Here is a 16,879-nt window from a genome sequence, read left to right as displayed (position 1 = left end):
GCCGTGCCTCCGCTCCGTGTGGCCGCTGTCGGCGGCGGGGGCCGGCTCCGCAGGCTGCCCATCGCGGTGGTGCGGGCGCTGGTGCGGGCAGCCGCCAGACCCCGCCGCCGGGGGGATGGGCTCCGGGCACGGAGAAACTCCCTTAACATCCATCTCCATCTTCCAGTTCACTGTATTGCGAGACAAAAGCAGGCAAACACTTTCCACCACCCCGCGTCTTTCTTCTGCTTTCCTTTCTCCCTCTTTTCTTTTTTCCTTCTTTCTTTCTTTCTTTCTCTCTTTTGTTTTTTCCTCCTTCCTCCCTTCCTTCCTTTTCCCCCCTCAGGAGGCCGTGACACGCATGGCTCTGGCCGCGGCTGCTGCACCGATCCGGCAGCTGCAATTCTCCCCTAGATCCTCCAGACTTTTGTATCCAGCGTGCGTGTGTAAGAGTGTCTGTGTGTGTCTGTGTGTGTGCGTGTGCGTGTCCTTGGCACGGCGGCCTTCAATCGCCCCGAAACAGCAAACGCTAACTAAGCAGATCTCTCGCCACGAAGATCAACTCCCGGCCCCAGCCTAATTGTGGTGGTTATTTACTTTACGCTATCTGTGTCCCAGGCCCGGACAAGCCCTCCCGGCTGCAGCCCTTTGAACAAAGTTAACTGGAGGGAGCCGAGCCCGGGGAGGGGGTGGGGGCGAGGGGAAACCGCCGGGGTTTAACACGGGGGAAGTGACAATAACCCGGTAATGTCAAGTAAAAGTTAAACCTCCCCCTTCCTCCCCTCCCCCTCCCCTCTCCACAGCCCAGGCAAGCGCAATACAGCAAAGCAAAACAAGCGATTTCAGACCTGTGCAAGGTGCTGGTGGCGAGAAGAGAGGAGCATTTACCCGATTGTTGCTTTTATTTTATTTTCCCCTCGCCTCTCCCCCCAGCACCACCCGCTATTGCAAATGTGGGCTCCTTGATGTTAATCTCCTCTCAGCGGTCTGAGTCTATGCCTGTGACTGGAGCTCCCTCTCTCTCAGGCTGTCAGCGCCACGCAGCACTGCACAAGGAGAACTGAAGTAAGGAGAAAAACAAGAACAAATCCAGGCTGGAAATCTAAATCAGTGCTAGCCACCGGCTCTCCGATTTTATCAACACAGATAAAAGAAGAGAAAAGAAAAAAAAAATCGCCTGTAAACTGCTAAATCAGTTGTGACCGCAGTACACTCTCGACTGTTTTATTCTTTGTGTTACCTTCCTTCTCAGACTGAAGTTAGACATGATAAGGGAAAAAATGCAATCTCATTAATAGTGGTTTATACCAAAACAAGAATTTCTTAGTGGTGCCAGAGCCAAGCCAACTCTTCAGTTATTCCCCTTTTCATTTCAAAGAGATGAATGGCGAGCACAGACCTGATCGTTCTTAAATCAGGACACCATCAGGTGACCAGTCTGCACTTCTAAATATAACACCCCATTGTCCTGAGGAGCAGCTGCTCTGGAAGTTAACTGGAAACATCTCCTAAGAGCCTGCAGTGCAAAGATCTGATCTATACATCATCCAGCTGATGCATGTACTCACCTCTCCAACAGCGACTACCCACTCTGCACAGATACCGGGCCACATCCTCAGGAGCTGGTCTGTTTTACGCCAAGAGAGAACCTGTCCCAGGATATTTTGGGAAGCAGGTGACTATCAGGTACTTTATGACACCCTTTTATTCCTGGCCTTGGGTTGTTTTATCCCCCAACAGTGTTGTTACTGTGGGAACCTGAACAGTTCTTATTGTTACAATATATTCAGACAAAGGGCAAGAGCTAACCTTGCAATTGAGAAAAAAAAGTCTTTGTCACACCAAAACTGAATTTTTAAAATACACATCTCTAAAGATCCTTTGTATTATTCTCAAAGCATGTCAAGTATTTACAGTCCCTGCTGTTTTCTCAGGTTGGTCTGAATGAGGAGCCCTACTGCTGAAATTACCAGCATACATGTTTAAAATTGAGGTAAATAATTAGACAATCAAGCCATATATATTAACTTGTATAATCAAATACTTCAGACTACTTACAGTCATCCATTTGTAATCATTACAATAGACTTTGGCTACATTTTGGGGTAGAAAGCCTTAAACCTTCTGGACACTCTTGCAGTTCTGGTCGCATTAGCAGAAAGCAGTACAAAAGCAATACTAACTGCAGACAGGCACTTTGGAGGGGAGGGCTGCACAGCCACAATGGCTGCAGAACGTGTACCAAGGTGGACTTGACAGCAGAATTGCCCAGAACAAAGCACCGAGCCCACAGAGCTGATAAGCCATCCTACTGTCTGTCCACCTGCACAGTCACCCCTTCCTTCCACAGAGAAGAAGTCATGCAAGGAACAAACTTCTGTCCTCTAGAGCTTTTCAGGCAAAGTACTCCCAGTATCACAGGTTGGAAAATGGCAAAATAAAAATGAAAATAAATACATTGTTCATTCAGGCACTACAGTGCACATTTTTAAAAACAACAGATAAATTACATCGAAGACTTCTCATGGTGGGTAATACTAAATAATCCTGTTAGAAAATAACAACTCCCAATCTACCATCTCGAGGACTGTAAAGTAAAATTCAAAGCAAAACCAAGCCATCTAAAAATACAGAAAAACTTACCCAAATACAAATATTTGTCCATGTGCTCTGAAGATTACTGGAGCTGGACATTGGCTGAGAACCAAGGAAAACTAATTCCAAAGGCGGGGGCCCTGGACTCAGAAAGCTCTGCTCCTAATCCTAGAGAGTTTAACCCCCAAAACCAAAAGAAATTTCTGAGATAGTTTAAGTGAACATGATCATACATAAGAAGAAAAGTGCATGCCCTAGACTATATGAAAGTCAGTACAAAGTTTTGCATTTGGCTGCTGAATTTCAAAGTTCCTTTTCTTCCTCTTTTTTTACCCTATCTTTCCTTTCTGTGCTGCAAGAGATTTACAACTCTAGTGCAAAAATAAAATTATTAAAAACAATTAATCATAACAGTGTTCTCTCAGTTTCTCTGCACAAACCAGATTGCTGTTATTCAAAGGATTCCTAGAGAACTCTAAGTAGAATATATTTTTTTAGGCTAAGATAAAGTTCTGAATAATCATTGCAAATCTCGGTGAGAGAAATAAAGATCTCCTGGCCAAGCACAAAACAGTAACTACAAATCTAGAAATGCTAACAGATTGGACAGGAAAACATGATCTGAACCAGCAGCCTGGGGAGATAAGCATGACCTCCCTCCAATCTATTCAGTGGTCCTTCTGAAGAATGGGGCTAGAGACCATGATAATGCAGTGAGCCACAAAACTGAGCAGTTCATCGGTATTGCCTAATGAAAAGGTTTTGGAACCTTCAACTTGGTACATACACTGAACTAAAACCACAGAATTGTATTTGGAGCTGAGGTGGAAGAATGATGAACCAGGGAATTTTACCACACGGCAGCAGTCTTGGAAGAGCATGCATTTGAGGAGCAGAAAGCAGGGAGTCTCACTAGAGGGCAAGCCAATCCACACCAAATAGGCTGAGCTCCTAAGAAAACAACATTGTGTTGAATGCTTTTCAGATGTCCTGACAGACTGAAAAAAAATAGCATGGATCTTTCACTTATGTGCACTGTGGTAAACCAGCATATATTTTAGCTTCTATATAGAATAATAAAGTGCATTACTGAATATGGACTGTCTATTACCATACACAACATATATTAAGGATTTCTGAGCCCAGATCTATTGTACATTTTTCAAGAGAAACAACATTAAAATATTGCTGGTGAAATCAATACTATGACTCATTAACACACACTCCATGCTCTTGCATATTTTGCAGTTGTGAGTTGTACTGTAAAATGGGTGTAGGTGACTACATAGACTACAGAGACACTGATGTTCTAAAATGCAAAAGGAAGACCTTTCATGACCAAGTACATTCTTTGTAGCTCAAAAAATTAAGCTCAGGGAGTGATGACAATATGAATTTAATTACAAGCCAAGAATTGGAACAATTTAATAGAAAGGGTCAAAGACTTCTTCTAGAATCCAGTGTAATTTTTATCTTGTTATTCTTGGTTATGATCAGATGATAGTAAAACATACTGTGCAGCCAACATGGCAGGGAGATTCTATGTAGTCCTAATTTATAAGGGTAGAAATGGTGGGAAGACATGCACAAATTAAATGAGTTGCCTAAGATCATAAAGTAGCTCAGCAGCAGATTAAAAAGAACATTTATGCCCTTTCCACAATCTCTTCTTTTGGTCATTTGTTTCACTTAGCAATTTGTCATCTCTTGTGAGTAGTTAGGATAACTGCTCAGAAACTAACTAAAACATTTATTGATATTTACTTACATAAGAATTAATCTTCAAAGATATTTTCAGGTCTTTCTCAAGCACATTTACATTTACATTAATGTGGATGAACTGGAGATGTTGCATGTAAAATATAAAAAAGTGGCTATTACAAGTTAGCAAGACTTATGCAATCTTTATAAAAATGCAACTATCGGAGCATTTTGCTTTCTGCTGCCTCACAAATCTGTTGGTTCAGGATTAATCTATCTGCTGCGCTCAGCATTTGAATAATTTTGACCTTTTACCACCCTTAGACAATTCAAATAAAAGGTTTCCTGTTGTCAACACAAGCTCCTTGGGGCCTCACTCAACAGTCTTATCTGTCAACCTCCATTCTTGGCAATTTCATTTCTCACTTAGGAGTTGCAAACAGAGTTGCTTTCTCATGAAGGCCGTGACTTTATCAATAATTCCCTCCATATTGTGCCTTCAAAGTGGCTAATACAAATATCCAATGGGTCATCTTCCCACTCATCAACCTCTGCTTCTGTCCTCTTAGGCACTTTACTGCAGGTAAGTAAATATTTGGTAACCTGGGGACTTCTGTAATTTCTGAGATCTATCTATGCAGGTATTTTCTGTATCACAAAGTCTATAATTTTATGTGCTTAATAAATGCTATCCTAAAACAATTACATTGCACCAGGATATAAAAACATGCACTGGATGTTCATAGAGAGAAAAAGCTGAATATACTATATGAATTTCACCATTGTCCACATGAAAATTGATACATTACAAGCTACATTTTCAAAAGCATCTTGTCTTCTAGCTTTCCACCCCAATTTTAATTCAGTTCTCCCCTGCATTCTAACATTTTTGCTCACAGATCCCAAAACCACAAAGAATGGCTGCACAACTCAAGCCTTGAATGATATTTTTTGACACCTTTAAAGATTTATCTCTGTTCCTTTTTTGGAATAAAGAATCCTGTAATCTACTGAACTGCTACATCCCCTTTTCTGGAAAACCATCAAAATAGAATTGATGGGCTTAATGACTTTTAAACATGAACATAGCTTCTTGTAGTTTAAATTCTACATGACTGACAAACAAAACTATTGTCTGGCCAGAGTTTCATCCTTCCTTGCCCAAGACAATGAGAGAAATGGCCATGCAATCACTTTCCATAGTAGCATCATGATCTGAGCACACAAGTTCTTTTTTGTGTGGAAGGTTTTACCTCAGAATTGTTACATGAATTTGAAAAAGAAGCAGCTATTTGTGCTGACTTTTCTGAGAGCTGGCCTGGATCCATAGCCAGTCAGGACATCACTGGGTGGGACGAAAGGCCTAACCTGGGATACTCAAAGGGAAGAAATGAAGCTCTGAGGGAAATGGGTGGACAGCAAAGCCACATTTGTTTCACACACTGAAAACATCTTTATTTTGCTGGGTGATGCTGCAGTCTTCTCAGTTCCTGTGGTAAGCCTGAATCTGTGTTAAATTGAAAAGTTTGTCATAGTTTTTAGTACCCGGGAAAGCAATATCTCCACTGAATTCACTTAAGTTAAAAATTGGGAGAAAAAGTAATTTGTGACTGTAATAATTTTTAGAAGCAAAAGGGAGATGCTTTAAAACAACAGAAAAAGAATTTATCTAGATAAGAACAGAAATATACAAAGGCATGAGAATGTTCTACACAGGATAGAGCATCTCCAGTGGCAGCCAAGGGTTGGTGTGCAAGAACTGAAGTTTAGAGTCACACTAACAGGGAGACATGGAGACAAGATGATGTGTGGACTAAGCCCTTCAGCATTTCTGCTTCACCAGCTGGTCTGAAAGCCACTCACAGTCCTGCTGTGTAAAGTGCAGAGGAGATTTGTGGAGGAACAAGTGCAGGTGTTAGGAGCACCAATTCCTCTCTGATCTTCCATGCCATGGAGGGTTCCTATGTGCTTTTATATCTGATATTCCCAGTGGAATTGTAGGGAAACATCATCAGAACTGGAGCATGCTATGGGATAAGGAAGAAGCCCAGAACAATTACATGTTTAGCTCCAGCAATCTCTTTTTTTCTTGGTTTTTTTTTTCCTTTCCCAATCTCTTTTCATGGCTTCTGTCTCTTGTAGTAGGGTGAAGCATAAGGACTCAATGTGCTAATAGCATCTTGGTTTTTTTCATATCAGACTGCATACATACATATGCAAATACAGTTTTGAGCTGGGATGATGGGCTTTGTTTAAAACTATCAAAATGAAGTCTGGAAATTTTTCTTGATCATGAAAATAGATGAGTAATCTGTTTGGTAGTATCTGTATAAACAACATGCACAAACCCACTTTCTTAAAACATTTCTGCTTTTAATTCTTAAATTAATGCATACTGCTCAATTTGACTACTTCTTTCAACTTCTGCTGGCTCTCTGGTCCTGCTGAGATATGCCCCATTCTCCCCTTGTTCTTTCTGCAGATTGGAAATGCATTCCAACTCACCAACGTTTGGAGTAAAAAAACCCAAAGTGTCACACATAAATGAGACTGAACACAATTCATCTTCTAAAGGCTAAGAATTGATAACAAGTGTATACATTACCAATTACTGTTCTATTCAAGTGCAAGGACTTAAGTACAGGATTTTCCAGTTTTGTCCACTATATTCAGGTCTTAACCTGCAATTGGTTGAATCCACTGATACAGAGAGTACGTATTTAAATAGTATAGTCTTCAGCACTTTAATATTTAGAAAAGAGTCTGACTTTGCTGACTCTGTCAATGATAAATCTGTTTTGATGCCAGTTTTACAGCTACAAGGTGAAATATAGGACATAGTTCTGAAGGGCAAACACAAAATCCAGAAGTTTCCCTTTGCAAAATAATTTTAAATTCCATAAATAGTTTCAATATATCTATACTTTGGAGCTAGCAATGTCTCCTCAATTGTAAAAGCCATGTTTTCATTATTCCTGCTTTTTTTGGATGCTATAGAGAAAAAAAACCCCACAGAGTAAAAATTTGAAAGAAACCTTTACTGAGTGGGATATCATATATCTTCAAAAAGCAACCTGAAAAATTTATTTTTGATTTTTCTACTCAGAATTGTAGAGTTTAAAATAGATATTAAAAGGAGTGAGTATTAATGAATACAATAGTGTAGCAAATTAATGAGGAAATGAGAAGACTAGAAGATGCAAAATACCTAGGAAATTGATGAAAATTAAAAACCCTGCAAACAGTTTCTGACTCTGAATGGCAAACTCAAGAGAGATGAAAGATGAATGCATCAAAAAGAACATCTTTTTGTTCCTTGAAAGAATAGGTTATTGTCTACTTGTATTTCTTGGACGCCATCACTGGTACTTCACTCACAAAATAACAATGGAAGACACATCCCTGCCCCAAGGAATGTACAATCAAAAGAACCAATGGAAAAATGTCTAGTCATTGCAAAATGAATAGAATTGGATCCAAAATTAAGCAAATGTACTTAAACAGCAATGCCTCCCAGCATATTAGAAATAGCTCAGCAAAAGACACCAGTCAGCCTAACCATTCAAAGATAGATGTTTTGATGACAGATTAAAAATAAGTAGACATGGTAATGGATATAAAGAAAATAAACTGAAGTTGCAAGGAAATGTTTTGATTTAAAAGCTGAAGTTCTCAGGTCAAATATGCTGTCAATAGGGTATGACACTTAAGGTCTCAAAAAGCACTCAAAGCTAAACTTCAGCTCTGTGTATGCAAATCACTGGTGTGTGTGGTTGTTTATCACTGTCACTTGTACAAGAAAATGATAGAATTTACATCTGTAAAAGCCTGTTTGTGCTTAGTTTGTATTCAGTTAGCACATACAGCTGAGGTTTGTATGCATATCTGTATATTTTATCATTTGCTTGCAGAAAAAGCAGGGCTCAAATTGTACCTGAAAAATAGATGTTATATTTCGAAACTGTGGTTCTGAGGAGTGCTCAGAAAAAGCAGAAAGTCCCAATATAATGGTTCAGACAGAATCTAATCTATTTCCAGCAATGACACCAAAATAAGATAACACACTTTACAATCAAACAAACAAGATGCCAGACATCATGCAGATGTTAGAGTGTGTTTGTCTATTTCCTTTCTTGTGCCCTTTAATTGACAATGAAGTAGTTCATAATTTTGACAGTTGTAGAGGTCACTTTACCTCAAAGAAGGTTCTAATGCTTTGCTACAAGTAGACACAATTCATAACTCTGAGTAGTCTTGTTTGATCCTGCCATGAAGACTTATGGCAGGTCTGTTCTTTACAATGGTGTCAGTTGTGTAAACAGAGCCAAAATTCCTGGATCAGGAGAGGTGCGAGGTTGAATTAATCAGCCTCTCTCTGTGCCATCTTTGGCATTGAGCTAGTCCCTTCACCAAATTCTGTATCAGCACAGTCCAAGCTCTCCCCAGTGCACAGGGATCCATTGGCCTTTGTGTATTTGCCATTAATATACATTATTTTTATATTTATTCATGTTTCACAGGGTATTAGAGTAAGATCTAGATAAAATTTATTTAGCATAAGTGCTTAGATTCTGAAACACAAGGCCCAGCTGCCAAGGAGAGGAGTGGGACTATAAAGCTGTCCACTGCCCAGTTTAGTTCTTGCATTTGCCTCTAAGAGACAATGTTAGCCCTCAAACAATAAACCACATACATTCATAGTCTGGGAGTTTATCTATACAGCTATTTACTTCATTTCATGGGAGCACCAGAAGAACTCACAGCTCCAGAAAATAGTTGAAGTCAGAATCCAACAGCAATCCAAGAGATTATGTTCTTACTTCTTCATCAGCCAATTAATCTATTCTTGACTTTCAAAAGGTACTTTCCTTGGATCTATCTGTATCTACCCCAATTGAAACTCATCCTCCAGATAAGATAAATGGTGTCCCTCAATAGCAGAATGAAGTATACTTAAAAATGGAATTCAAGTCTGAGAGCTAGAGGGTGTGTCTGTGAAGAGAAGGCCTATGTGAAATAGAGCTAGGAAATGTTTTCTGGTTTAATACTGGAAATTTGTCTGGAAGACAGTCAAAGTACTAAACAGCTTTTACTAGAAACAATAGAGCTGTTTAATAACCTGTTTGGTCCTGGGAAAATCCCTATTTTCTTAGAACTAAGCCAACGGCAAGATGCCTGTTGTTTCTTGGGGCATTTCCACACTGATGTCTCACAATAAGAAAACAATTTTACAGGAAAAAAACCCTATTTTGAGTGCCTTCTCTGAAAACAATTTGCATTTCTATTACTTTCTAATGAAAAACATTGCAGTTTACATACTTTGCTATATTCATACGGCTTTTATAAGCTTGTCAAGTTATCTATTTTGTTAGCCTTCTATTAAGTGCTCTGGAATAATTGTGTTTACTGTATTAGGCATTTCTGTCTTTTCTAAAGAAAATTAGATGAAAACTAGGAGTTGATATCTTATCTAAGACCAACAGGCCTCCTACTCCACCACCCTGACAGTGCCCAGTGTCAAATACACTTCAAAGGAAAATAAGTAGACAAAAATGCCAAATAAATATACAATAACTAGTGGGTACTAGACTTTCCTCTTAATTACCACCACACTGTCATTAATTTATGCCAAAAATAACAAATTAGATGTGCAGTGTAAAAATATTTTTTGCCGTAACTCCTGCAACTGTTTTTCTCTTTACCCATATAAAGGTCTAATACTCTAAGCATTTCAAAGCCATTTTAAAATTCCAAAATAAGGTACAGCAAAGCAAATGCAAATCAGCAGACATTACATTCTCAAACATGAGTAATGACTCAGCGTTGTTCAGATGTGCATTTTTATTTCTACAGCTGCATCTTGCAGTGCAGTGCTATCAGTCAGATTGAAGCTCTAAACAATCTGGTGATTTTACAGTTCCGTGACATCTAATAGCTCATTAACTTTTTTCTACCTGTCACAACAACATAACAATCTATTTAAAGAGCTCTTATTTAAGATTTGCCTCCTACTAAAAAAACCTGTGTTCTGGCACATGATTCAGGGGGATGGGAGGATTAAATAGGTACAAGCAGATAATATTGCATTTGGGCCATTCTTTCTGAAGAAACTAACTGTCATTTAGAGTGAGAACTTTCTTACTCTCTTTAGGAAACAATATGGTTCAAGTATAACTCCAATTTACAAAAACAAAGAGGGCAAGAAAATATTAGAAATAGCCTCTACATTTCATTAGAACATCCACTCAAACCATCTTGTGCATTTGTGCATTTAAACATACAGGTATGTGTCTTTATATAAAGCACAAACATATATAAAGCATGTATTTCCATATTATATGGATGCACTTAACCCCCCATATGTGACACGGAATAGTGGGTATGTGGTAAACTAAAACATCTCTGCTTGTCATTTGCCATGTTTCAGGATGAACTAGAAAAGCATTAACAAGCAAGAAATGCTAAGGTACTGGGAAAAAATCTAAAATCTAAAATAAAATAAAATAAAATAAAATAAAACTGTGTTTATCAATGGAAATTGAAAAGTTCTCTTCAAACACAAAGGCCAATTGAAAGCAGTCTCCAGGGGAGGAAAAGAAAACCCAAAACAACCCAGAATAAAATCTTGATTGATGAAACAATTCTAAAATATTGGAAAAAGAAATTAATCTGAATAGAAATTAGCTAATTGGTGTAGCTGATTATGGATAAGTGTTAAAAAAATAGCAAAAGACTAAGCAAAAAGCTAAAACTAAATGAAATGGATGCAGAAGACTGGCTGGAGAGCAAGTTTATAATTCAAGAGTAGTAGAAAGAAGAGATATAAATTGAAAAGATATAGGGCTATATTGGCTGTACATGATCTCAAGTGGAAATTCAGAAAATCTGGAAAGTTAAAATTACAGGTATTGATTTCACTAAAAAGATAAAAAGTTACTATTATATTGGAAGATCTCATTTGGCCCATTCTGGGTAACAAGTTTAGTATGCATTACTTGTCATAGTACAAAGAATTCTTAATTGCTTGAGATGCAATTTCACAGCACAAGTCTTCAAGTGAATCCATGATTGCTTATTTGGTGCTGGTGTATATTTTAAGCGTTGTGGGAAAAAAATTCTCTGGAGTAATTTCTTTTTCAAAAATAAAACTTAAGTTTTTGGCATAGCAACCAAATTATCTCTACTGGTAAAAATACAGCTCCTTGTTATCTCGCTGATACTTGGCTAAATATGTTTTGCTTTCAGGAGGCAACTGAAAGAAATCTGATGTATGAACAGCCTTTATGACTGATGGTGATGGTTTGATAAGTGAAATCCCTGTTCTTCTTTAGAAGGAATATTACATCAATGAACTTTTTCTCTGTACTGAAAAATAGGAGTTTCAAAACAAAACAGTTCAAAGGTGAGAGAAGTTTTTAAAAATTCTTGTGAAATATTTAATTCAGAGAAAACAGCTTTGTCATAATATTCAGGTGCTCATTGGTAATCAAATTTTGGTTTTCCTTCTTATTGTTTAGCATTTGTAATAACTGGGATGCACTCAACATTGTTTATTATCTTGAAAACTGTTCTGGTGCCTAATAGGCCTAACTTTTTGGAAAAAAAATTTCATTGTAAATGCAAAAGATAATTAACCCATTAATTACTATTCAAGGCTAAAGGAAATGCAGCTACAGTATATCACTTATAATGACTTACAATTAAACTATATTTAAAAAATTCTCACAGTGATATTTCAAGATTTTTGCATGGGCTAAGAAAAGCTTTACTTAATACAATATTCAAAGAGATTAAGGGAGATTCATTTTTTATAGACATAAGATCATCTAAAGGGAAACCTTTTAGAAACTTTAATGGAAGGCTTCAGAAAAAGGTAAATATGATCCAGCTTCACAGGCCTCAGCCACCAGAGGATGATACAGCCTATTTGTAAACAAATGGTTATTTATTAGCTGTGGTATTTGAGAGATGATGATTGCTAGGGATTTATGAGTAAGTCATCTCATTTCCCTTAATCATGACAATGACTCAATATTCCTAGCTAGAATGGAGTTTCAGTATGTTCCACCAATCTTGCAATACACTTTATCACTTGGATATTTTGGGGTTTTTTTTAACTCTAAGCAAGAGTGATCATAAGACATGATATCTGTGGGGAGCACTTACCATGACAAAGCACTGCATGCTTAGCAGAGCTACAGTCAAAATACTCTTTTCTCTTTCATAACAAAGCTTCATTTGTAATTTAATGTAGAAGTAAATATCAGTGCTATTAAAAGTGACAGCAGGGAAGAAATGGTAAATAGTAAGAAAAAAGAAAAATATAAAGGTTGCATAATAATCCAGTTAGTTCTACTGTACAAAGGCAAAGGAAACTCCTAAATGCTTAGTAACACCATCAGTTTTTAAATACAGAGCACCATACAGTGAGTGGGAATGGGCCAGTTCCTGTCTCCAGAGCTCTAGTAAATTGGGCAACATAGCTGAAATGACCGGAAAATAATTTACTGGATTTTTGTCCTTTGACCTTGCAAATTTCTCATCACTGAACTTTTCCAGGCAGATGCATTTTGAGCTTATACATACACCCTGTCATTTAAATTCATAAGCTTAATATGTCTCAGACACTTTCATTACTCGGATATTCCAATTTAGACTTTTCCTCCTGAGAGGCACATGGTGACAGCAAGTACAATGTAGACTCTTGAAGGTATTCTAAGAATGACTGATTCATGTCGGGTTTCAGTAAAAAAACTTGCAATTATGAATTTTTGAGGAAATAGGTATATGTTATTCATAAAAGACCAAAGAACAACAGGACGATGTTTGGAAAGCTCGTGCAGCTGCCTAGCTTCTAAAAGTGAAAATTCTTAACGGATGTTACATCATCTGTACACACACTCAACCAGTTTGTGTTGGTGGGTGCAGTACAGACCTCTGACATGTAACCTAGAAAAGTACTTGAGTTGTGAAAAACTCTCCCTCTTCTGTGAATCAGCCACAAGAGGCAGGTTAGACATGCATTTCATCTGGCCAGAATTATTGCCTGGCTGGAGCAAAACACTAGTTCCAGGGGAAGACAAAGGTAATACCTATCTATCATTTTCTAAACAGAAATCCTCTATGGGTGGTATTTCCTTTACATCCATATCATAGTTATAAATTCCTTGGTGGCCTTCCCAGTCAAGTAATTTCTTTCTGAGATCCAGACTGTTCCCACTCCTTTCTATTAACTTTGCATTTTAATTCCACTTTTCTCTGCCTTCATTTCTTGTCCCTGATAATTTCAGCTACTCTCTCTTGCCGTGTGCTCCATAATTTTCCCCATCCTTGTAACACTCAGGCCCAGCTCCTAGTCCTCCACTTAGGCAGTTTTCCTTCTATTGCTGCGGCATCAGCAGGGGTTCTTTGACACTAAAAGAGAGATAATCTCCTGCTACAAACTCTGTTTTCCAGACCACAATACTTGTCAAAGAGAGGAGGAATTGCACAAAGCCTCACTTGGCCCCTTCAGTCCAAACAAGGAGCAGATCCAGTGAAGATGAAGCTTTGGAGAAGGTAACTGCCAAACCCTAGTGGCTAAAAACATGGAGGTTTTTTTCTTGTTTTCTTTTATTTTTCATGAGGTTATAAATGCAAGCCAAATGTAGGCATATTTTCACATTAACTCATGCCAAGCTTTAGGCCACTGCTCCAGAACATAAAGATAATACAGTTTCCTTGGTAATTGTAAACATTTCTCATAGGAGCAAAAATATTTTCCTATGAAATCTATTGTGAGGCACGGACCTGCTTAAGCTATCCAGAACAAGTGAAGTACTACATTCATTTCAGCCTGAGGCAGACACCTGCCATGGAAAGCTTCGAGTTGAGTATTTAAAATTTAGCAAAATTGTATTTTATGTGAAGACACTTAATAATGGGAAAAGACAGTGTCTTAAATAAGGGGATTTCTTATGTGTTTATTTTAGGTTTTAACTGTACCCGGCAGCGTGGGGATTGAGTTACTTCCTCTCAGGGGGATGAGAGTAATTTTGCAATCTTAAAAACAAAATTTAAATACAGCTGTCTGCTTTGTTCTTCAAGGGCATGGGAGATGCTTCAAAAAGGCTGAATTGTGAACTGAACAAAGCTTGTTTTAATAATTTCTGTGTATGCATTTGCAAGGCATCTGAAAAAATATCCATGTGATTTCATCAGATTCAGTGATACTGGGTGTGTTTCCCAGGATGAGATTAGGCAGATTGCCTTGGGTTTGCTCCACAGGGGACAGGTCAACTACCTTTATTGCATGCCATCAGCAATGTGCCACTGATACATTTCCAAAAGATTAAATACTTCTCAGGATTAAGAGGCCTGGTTAAAACAGAAAATTTCCTTTTTTGTTTCATGTAATGCCTATTAGGGGGCTATAAAGGGGATTATGGAATCATAAATCACCAACAGTATTGTTTGCTGAGGTATTTTTGTTCTTATTGCTTATACTTATGAAAGTATATGCATTTTCAATTTGTATATGCATGTATATTTTTATTAAAATAAGTGCAGACTAATATGTTGTTTAGCCTCCCTAGACAACTGCTGCATTTCTCAAGTCACTGTGCCAGTTAAGCTTTGCTTTGTGGTTAGAAGTGGCAGTTGGTATAATTATTAAAGAAAAGAGATTTTCAAGGATTCAAAGGATTGCTTATCAGCAAGTACTCTTTATGTGCCTCCATAATATTTTCCTGTTCTGTAGTAGAGGTTTCTTGAAAATTCCCTCTACAATCAAGAAGAATGAAATTTAAGAACTATGCTAATAATGGTAAACTCTATTTCTTGTTAATTATTTCTCAGTCTTACATAGTCACTCTTTCAGTTTATATTATCTGACTGAATAATACAAGATTCACATATTTTGGAATTTACCCTTTTTGATCAAAATGTTATTGAGTACAAGATGCAGAATCTCAGTCAATCAAATAATTACTAAAACAATTACCAAAGCCTCACATGACACTTCCATATTTTTAGTATTAATTTTTTAATTTTCTTTTGGAAGCAGTTGTAACCTTCTGTCCTTGTGTTTGCTCAATACACAAATGAAGGCTGGCATGAGGTTCATAATTTCACAACATTACAGGTCAGTCTCAGAGGCTGCAGAACTATGGATGGAGGATCTTATTTTTGGCTAAAGTCTCACAGAGCCCCCACTTTATCTTTCCGACTATTTTGCTCCTGAATCTGACCCTGTCTTTAAAATGGGCATCATGCAGTGAAGCACAGAAGTTCAGATGGCATAGATCTATTTTGAAACTTTTGCTTCCAATACATCTCCTCTAGAACTTTAAGAAAATCAGACTCAGATCAGGATACCATTGTGCTAGGAGCTGTACTGAAAAAAAAAAAGAAAAAGAGAAGAGAAAGAACAGTGACTCCTACTCCAAAGAACAAAAATAAAAAGGAAGAAAAGGAAGACTGGGGGGGATTCATAATTCTGGTAGATTTTAATAGGCACTTGGGTATTAGTATAAATATTAGTAGGTATCGATGCTATAGGAAAATGAATTCTGACTTTAGAGACCATGTTATATAATTTAAGACTTTTAAACTAGGTAAGAAATACCAAAGCAAGTGCCAGTGGAAATAATCTGAAATCAGTAAGACTGTACTTTCCACTTCTGCCAGACTTAATCTCAAAGTAAATGAATTAGTCTTTGGTTTAACTTAGCCTATCTGGAGGAAGACTGACAAAAATAGATACATCCACTTGCCATATTTGTACTAACACTGCTCAGGTTAGGGCTCAGAGACAAAACAGGACCCAGTCCTGAGAAAACATTTCACTGTCACTGATTCCATGTTCATGCTCAGTGTCCCAGCTACATTAGGATCCCTGCTTCTTTGTAGCTTATTGTTTAGAACTAGGATAAGTTTTTTTCCCTAGCAGCTGCCTAGCTGTTGACATTTTTCTGCTCTTTTAGAGCTATTTTTCTTTATCATAGGACTGCAGTCTTTCTGCCAAGCGTATCAATAATGCACTGCATATATGTATCTTCTACAAAATATTCATATTGCACTGTTTTTAAAATTATTTCTTTTGTCTCATGCATCCTTCTTTCAACACTTTTTAAAATCTTCAATCCTTTGAAATATTTTCTCTCTTTAGGGCAGGAGCATTGAACTCTTCCTGATGCCTAACTCAAGAGTGGAAATCAACACGATGTATCACATATACTAAGTTTGGGATATTGAAATGTCAAGTGCAATTCTGAAGATGGTATGAAGGATGCTCAGTGCCTAAGGAGACAGACTGAACCACCATTTCCTGAGATACCTGCAGCCAGAAAGGATGAATGTGATCATGGCCTAAAATAAAGCTATTCAAACCCGGCAGCACCCTTAGAAGACAATAGCTGTGCAAACTTTCGGTGTTTGGGTCAACAAAGTGACAAGCAAATGCAGAATAGTTTACTGACAATAGCAATGGAGATTTCCAGTACATTCAGCATGCTTTGGAATGCAAGATACATATGCAAGGTGTTTTAAGAGTTAGCACTTAGTAACATCCTAACATTGTCTTCTCATTTACTGTTGCTCATGTTAAACTGCACAGTCCTGTACA

The 16,879-nt window shown here is 37.8% G+C and overlaps 1 protein-coding gene across 1 annotated transcript in view; it reads right to left on the bottom strand.

The window, feature by feature from the left end:
* RBMS3 (RNA binding motif single stranded interacting protein 3) overlaps positions 1-610 on the bottom strand; it is a 692,310-nt gene extending 691,700 nt beyond the window's left edge. The window contains exon 1 of the mRNA XM_031058909.1: positions 1-610. Coding sequence (XP_030914769.1) covers positions 1-159 — 159 coding nt within the window. The 5' untranslated portion in view covers positions 160-610.
* Between the last annotated feature and the right edge of the window lie 16,269 nt (positions 611-16,879).

Source organism: Geospiza fortis, unplaced genomic scaffold, assembly GCF_000277835.1.
Source record: "Geospiza fortis unplaced genomic scaffold, GeoFor_1.0 scaffold231, whole genome shotgun sequence".
Taxonomy (NCBI): domain Eukaryota; kingdom Metazoa; phylum Chordata; class Aves; order Passeriformes; family Thraupidae; genus Geospiza; species Geospiza fortis.
This window is presented reverse-complemented; position numbering and strand designations above follow the sequence as displayed.